General features: G+C 44.4%; 1 protein-coding gene across 2 annotated transcripts; it reads right to left on the bottom strand.

Annotated features, from left to right (window-relative positions):
* Nucleotides 1-1066: 1066 nt before the first annotated feature.
* On the bottom strand, nt 1067-4071 carry LOC119554580. Of its 2 annotated transcripts, none has more exons than XM_037865561.1 (3): nt 3775-4071; nt 2214-2852; nt 1067-1937 (listed from the first exon to the last, which is right to left on the bottom strand). In XM_037865561.1, exons 1-3 carry the CDS (start codon nt 3935-3937, stop codon nt 1456-1458), a joined length of 1284 nt encoding a protein of 427 aa, XP_037721489.1. In that variant the 5' UTR covers nt 3938-4071; the 3' UTR covers nt 1067-1455. The 2 variants fall into 2 exon arrangements, with proteins under 2 accessions (XP_037721489.1, XP_037721490.1); XM_037865562.1 differs by lacking the exon at nt 3775-4071 and adding an exon at nt 3054-3305.
* Nucleotides 4072-7059: the final 2988 nt, after the last annotated feature.

Genomic DNA, 7059 nt, shown 5'->3' with positions numbered 1-7059 from the left:
CCCGGTTTTTCCACCCCTTTTTCCTCCTCTACCCCCCTTTTCCCGCCTGGCTGGCGTTGATAAATGCACGGAGCATAAAAGTTTGAACAAACTACTTGAGTTTTTAGGCAAATTTTCGCCTCGAACTAGAACGTAAAACGTAGCCAACTACTTTCCACTTTACCTGGCGGCGTGCCACGCCCCCCTTACAGCACCGCCCCCGCCACGCCCACTACAAATCGCTGGGCCCATTAGAGGCTTGGCAAAAACGCCGCTAAATGCGACGTGAATTATTTAAGGCACGTGTGTTGTGCAGAATGCGGCAAATTCGACAGTGAAATGCATTTATTATTGAAGATATTGTCGGAGTCTGCGGAGGGGGGTTGGGGTTTTTAAAAAAACTGGGGAGGGGGCTGTATCCTTTTGGCCAATTATGTGGGCGGTTTTTGGCGGACGGTCGGGAGGGGGTTACATTTTGATAAACGTTTTACAGTTTGAGAACTTTTCTTTTCTGGGCTGGCACGTGATTGGAATTACGCGTGTTCCGCCCTTGGCCCTCAGCCAGAAATTTACACAAATCCACAAAATGTGGTATGGATGGGGATAGGGTAGAGGTTTTCCAAAGAGAGTGTGAGTGCTTGTGTGTGTGGAACATGTTTGCCATTTTGGCAATCGACAAATGTTGCACACACTGCGAGAATTAGCATAATTTAGTTTTCGCTCTCGGGGCGTTCTCGAATATCCAATCCGTCGCATCGCATCACGATTATCGAAATTGATTGAGTGCGAAGCACTTCACGTGGAATAAATCTCTTTCCTTTCAAATATATCAATCGCACATTCGTGGGAATTGATATTGGTGAAATGTGTTCCCGGTAATAAAACCAGAAAGGTATCAATATCAGTATCCCTAATTTAATGTCAATTCAAAAAGACAACACTCTTAAAATGTTGAATATCTATCTAAAGTTTGCTTGAGTATTTTAAAATACTATGCCAAGAGTGATGTTTACAAATTTTTACTCTTTCTATCTCCCAACTTCTTCTTAATTTTAGTTTTCGTACCCCCGACCTCAAACATATTGAGTTTAATATCGCTAAGTGATGTTTTATTCGATTGCAGAGTAGTAGAAAATGGAATTACAAAAAGGTTTTACTATAGATGTGGGCATGCGGTGTAGCTAAGGGTTTTACATCTGACGATTATTTTAAGGACATTGAAGGTCCCACTTTAATTGCACCTGAGAAGAAGCCTAAATGGAACGAGTTCATTCTAAACAATAGAAGGTGGTATGAATCGTAAAACAAACAAAAAACGATAAGCAATTAAATATTTCCATCTCTAACAAAGTAAATTTTCTTCAATTCAAATTTAGAATTCATCAGTGACGTTAAGAAATAATCTGTGCAGATCTCTCGCTTCTTAAGTTTTCCTCAGGTGTGCCTAGAGCTTGACAGTCCCTATTTTTTCAGTCTTCAGTTGGCAGCCGGCTCGCCTGCACCATGGACGTGAAGGATCATCTCAAAGGGATCCCACTCGAGATCGGATTCGTGCTTGACCCGCCGCCGAATGGCCTGTGGGTGGTGGGGGTGGTGCATGGCCAGCGGCGGGTGGTGTCCTTCCTGCTGGTGGTGCTGCACCAAGCCGATGGGCATGTCCTGGGCGTGCTCCACCAATCCTGCTGGCGGCGGTGGTGGACGGTAGTGTTGCAAGTGCTGCGGCGGGTGGTGCTGCGGCTGCTGGTGGTGCTGCTGTTCACTGACGATCTCCTGGATCTGTTCTCGGGTCTGCTCCCGCTCGTCGACCTTCTTCAGCAGGATGTCGCGCATGAAGTTCATCCGGTCGAAGTGTTCCCACGTGGATCGGAATCCCTGGTGGGAGTACTGGGCGTGGCGCTCCTTCTGCAGTTCATCCACATAGCGCTGCTTAATGATCGACCACCGCGTCTGCATAAGAGCTGCAGGGAATCAAAAAGTTTGGGAAAGATGGGTAAGCTTTTAAAATTGTATAGTGGTTTCCCTTTCTTAAAAAGTACATTCTGGGTTTAAACTTTTGAAGAGGACTTTATAAAAGAATTACTTTATCCTTTAATCATATAATAAAGTTCAATTAGGGATATTATGAATGAACGAAGTATTTTTTTTTGTATTAGAGACAATTACGGATATTTTATTTGTGTTTTTCATAAATCATTTAATATAAAAAATTTTAAATAAAGTTAGGATCTACTTACTTGGGGTAAGTCCCATCTCGATGGCCGCCTCCTTCCAAACGGCTGAAGTTCTGCTCTGGCCCTGCCCCTTTTCGCTCCGCTGGCGTCCCGCCCAAAGTGACGGACGCGTCTTGATGGCATCGATGATACGTCCCCGCATACTGTTATGCAACGAACTGGGACGTCCCAATTTCCGCGGGGGCGTGGCCACTGCCTCCGACATCACAGCAGCTGGCGGAGGCACCAGCCCCGTGAAAGCGGTATAGGTCATTCCGTGACCCTGGCCATGGGGCGGCTGAGCAATGAGATGCGGCAGTTGGGGGTTGGTGGGAGTGGTAGCGGTCTGCAACCAGCTGAAACTACCGCTGGGACGCCCGCGTCCATGGGAGGTGGTGGGCAAGGGGGGTGGCGGCACTGGCCCAGCAGGTTCCTCCCCCACGGGTGGCGGTTCAGAGGCTGTGGGTGGGTCTTCCGAGGAGGCACCCCCACCACCGCCACTTGACTGGGCGCCCACGATCTTGGCCACCGTTATGTTGTACATGAAGGACATCGGCTCGAAGTGCTCCCACTTGGTATTGAAGCGATCCTTGTGCAGGATCTGGCGGTGGACCAAGTTGTGGTAGTGGTACTTCATCTGGCTCCAGATCGATTGCAGCTTAACTGGTTATTGTAACAAGGTATAATTATATTAAGTTATAAGGAAATATATATTCAAGGGATTAAAACAATCCGTGAACATATGTTACTAATACGCAAAGAATTGTTACTACCTATAAACTAAACCAATCAGGTGCAAATATTCATATTCAAATGAATTTCAAACATTTTTATGGTTAGTTATTGCTTTATGTCTTTACTAACCATTATATAGAGGGCTTTTATTATGATGCTGTTCTAGGGCAAGGTTAGTCATTTAATCCATGAATAATACAACATCTAGTGGTTAAATAAAGCTAATTACGCTTGAATTGAGCTACCTAATTGCATTTATCAAAGTACATTACACCCGTCAATTATTTCTGGTGCGACTGCTTCAATTTGCATTATATAGTGGTGTAGACTCTTCTATTATTCCAAACGGACGGGGACCTCCAGTTCCAACCAAAAGTGCCCTTTGGCTAATTTAAGACCTAGCACAGTGACGTACGTAGAAATAAAATATGACCATAGTTTCAAAACCATCTAGGATTACAGTCGAGTTTTTTTTTATCATTTTTAAAACAATAATAAGAAAGCTGCAAAAGTATTTTAACTAAGATTTAACTGCAGTGGTGTTTGATGGTCAAAGCAGATGCAGTGAGATCAAAAATATATATATTTTATTTAAGTAGTTCGGTGCATATTAAATTTTTTTGAATAAGTCTAAACTTTTTAAGTAAAACCGTTCAATGGTACGTTTAACCCCTTCAGAAAAGCTCCCGACTGCGCCACTGAACGCGCACTAAAAGAGAACGCAAAAGGAGAGCGCGAAAGTCAGCAACAAATACAAGTCGCCACCGGTTGCGAGTGGGCGACTGGGGCAGTGGCGCAGAGTGTGAGGGGGGTTTTTAGCAAGAGAGACCGGCATCCTTGTCGCACTCACCTGTCGGCACATGACCCCCGAACTGCTCGGCGATCTCCGTCCACATCGGCGATGTGACGCTGCGGCACATGTGCAGCTTGTTGTTGGAGTCCCAGATCTCCGGATACTTCTTGATCGCCTTCAGGAGCTGGGCGCGATTCACGAACGGATCCTCCTTGGGCATGGTCACACCGGGAAACTGGTCACACTGGCACTGAACGATACCTGGGCAACGGTGCTTCCAATGGCAACGTGAAACAACGCCGGCGGAGCACAACTGCGTCCTTTGACATCAATTATCGGCGAATAACTGAAAGTAGAGTTTGCAAAAATATGCGAATTGAAAATGAAAAGGCACAGCGATTGAGGAAAATAGAGAAAACGATGACGGCGACGGCGACGCCAGCTTTTCGTTGGCGTTGTTGTTGCCCCGATGCCGAAGAGATTGGAAAGGCAGCGAAAGCGTACACGAGATGAGATACACAAAATGCAGGCGAGAAGAGAGAACAGGGAGAATGTGCAAAAAAATAAAGCTGAAAAAAGAAAGAAGACAACAACAAGAAGAGGCAGCAGCGACGACGTCAGTTTTACATACAAAAGTCTCCGCTTGTAGGTGTGTATGGGTGAGTGTGCGAGTGTGTAAGATGGCTGGGCGAAAAAGCAAAGCAGACAAAAGCAACAAGACCAAAGAGGAGACAGACAAAAAGCAACAACACGTCGCAGCAGCAGCGAAGCTCAGAGCTGCAAAAACCGAAAAACAACAGAGAAGAAAAGCACAGAAAGGAGAAGAAGAAGAAGAAGGAGGAGGAAAAAAGCAGCGGGCTGGCAGCCCAAAAGAAAGGCAACGATAAACAAGCTACCTCTCACTCATTGGGGGCCTCTCTCTCTCCTTCTCTTTCACTCGCTCTAACTTGGAGCCACCGAAAAGTGTTGGATGGGGGAAGGGGGAAGTGGGGGCGAGCATTAGAAGCAGCGAAAAGCGAAACAAAAGAGTAGCGAAGAGTGCAGAGCAAAATGCAGGAGAGCAGAGAAATCCACGATGACCGAAGTCGAGAGGTGGTGATGGGGCCCAGGGGGTGGTGGAGGGGGAGAGGGGCGAATGTCGAGAGGGAGGCAGGAGAAGGAGATCCGGAGTCCGAAGCCCGGCTGTCTAAACCGGAGACCCAGCAGCAAAGCAACAACGACAACTGCAACAACTACAACCAGGGCGAGCAACAACTGCAGCACGAACACGCAACAAAGTGACGAAGCAGCCGACGGACAGTGGGACGCGTCAGAGGTGGCTCAGTAATGCACATTCGGCAGTCATGTCACATCTGGCTGGGATTTTGGGAGCTGCAACGTAAGTTCATGTTCAATCTGATTGGATCTAATAGTGATTGGAAAATTGTTTATAAGCTTCCCAGAGTTTATTTAAATTTGTTTATCAAAACCATTTTATTTTATAACTTGGAATACGTTTTTTTTTTGTAAGCCAATCTGAAGATTTCCCCTTTGTAATGTTGCGCCGCAAAGTAGGCAATACATTTTATGGAGTTGGGTTGATCAAGTATCCGCTTTATCCACTCAAGAAAATATTCAGACTATAGAAAAAACTATTTAAAATGTGTTATAGAAAAAAATGTAAAATTTATTTAGTTGTAGATTCTGTAAAATATCTTAAACTTAAATCCCACGGATATATAAACAATATGTGTAAAGAAAATGAAAATAAATATATGTAAATTATTGTAAATATATTTAAAACATACTCTTTGAACTAGTTATAGATGGCTTCACAAAACCTTATACACTTTTAAAATCACTTAGTAATGTACCTCGAAGTATGCTATGAAAAAAAGTCCGCCATTTTTTATCACCACAATTTATTCATTGCATTGAAATACTGTTTTTTCAGCCATTTTTTCGCCAGATTTAGTTAGTTTTGTGCAAAAAACGCCATCACTGGTGGGTGGGTCGTTCGGTCGCTTGGTCGGTTCGTCGTTGGCCGTTTTGGGCGCTGTGCGTGTGTTTGTGCGAGTGTACGTGCAATGAACCCGCAACTACAACTGCACACAATTGCAGCACGCACACTCGCACAGCCGCCCACACACGCACACCGAACGCATTGGTGTTGGTAGCGTTTCGTAGGCGCAGCGTTCATTTACTCAGTGCCCCAGACCCCGATGCCGCACCACCCGCAACCCACCTCCCACCGCCAACGACCCACCCCACGCCTTGCCACACCACTTACCCCATCATCCCCCCACCACCCCCTCGCAGATATCCACATTCAGCGGGCGAGAACGAGACTGCAAAACAAACAAGATTCGGCATAAATCAGAGGTGGTCAACTATTTACATAGTGGGGTGTTTGCGTTCGGGAGCGGATTTGTGTAACTTAAAATAAACCAAAGAGTGTCCATTACAGCGATTTCAAAATTAACAAATAAAAGAGCGGGGAGAAAGTTTGAATTCAGTGTGTGCAACACTTTATTGGATCATTGCCTCAAAGTTGAGTAAAGAGTTACTGACCTATCACATTGCTTATGAATTTATTTGTGTAGAAATGATTTTGGGAACCAGAAAACTATATTATATAGGTACAGAGTGGAAATATAGAAATTTATATAAGAATTATAATAACCAAAAGATTTTAAGCTCGGGCTAATATGGGTACAAAAATATAATATAGAAATGGATATAAGTGTTATAATAACCGAAATATATTAAGCCCAGGCTAAGAAATAAATCATAAAGAAAAAACATTATTATTATGATGCCGAAATCAAAATACTATGCTAAACGAAAACAAAAGAACATTAATTCTCTCTTTTTATGGGATAGACATTAATATTAGTTTAAGTACCAAATGTTTGTACACAGTTCGTTTTAAGACACCAATTAGATGCCTTACGAGAAAAAAAACCCACATAGCGATAAAGATGGTGCCATAAAAAATTGGAATGGCTCAAAACGCACACACATAGTACGCAGAATTATCCGACGATGGCGACATCGAAGACGAAAGTCACTCAAGAATCAATTCGATTAGTGCCAGTTGCCCAGGATATGATGTGACTGTACGAAATGGGCCCTATTTGCCAGCATAATTTAGCAGTGAATTGGGGTCGGATGGGGGATGAGCCACTTATCCATGCCCCCGCTTAATTATTCAACGACTATGGCAATTGTCAATGGCGACTCTATCAATCCGAGATGGCCACTCCACTGTGCCACATCCCCGTGCATCTGTAATGCGGCTGTTAATGTTTTTAATGTCCCCCGTTTTATTGGCTACTGTTGCGAGATATCTTTGTGGCCCTG

Source organism: Drosophila subpulchrella, chromosome 3L (assembly GCF_014743375.2).
Source record: "Drosophila subpulchrella strain 33 F10 #4 breed RU33 chromosome 3L, RU_Dsub_v1.1 Primary Assembly, whole genome shotgun sequence".
Taxonomy (NCBI): domain Eukaryota; kingdom Metazoa; phylum Arthropoda; class Insecta; order Diptera; family Drosophilidae; genus Drosophila; species Drosophila subpulchrella.
The sequence above is the reverse complement of the archived record's forward strand: the minus strand, read 5'-3'. Positions and strand labels throughout refer to the sequence as shown.

Coding starts and splice junctions, on each gene's coding strand:
- LOC119554580 (XM_037865561.1), bottom strand. CDS start 3,937: ATGCCCAAGGAGGATCCGTTCGTGAATCGCGCCCAGCTCCTGAAGGCG. Junction 2,853..3,774: donor CGGGGGTCATGTGCCGACAG/GTGAGTGCGACA, acceptor TACAATAACCAG/TTAAGCTGCAATCGATCTGG. Junction 1,938..2,213: donor CGAGATGGGACTTACCCCAA/GTAAGTAGATCC, acceptor GATTCCCTGCAG/CTCTTATGCAGACGCGGTGG.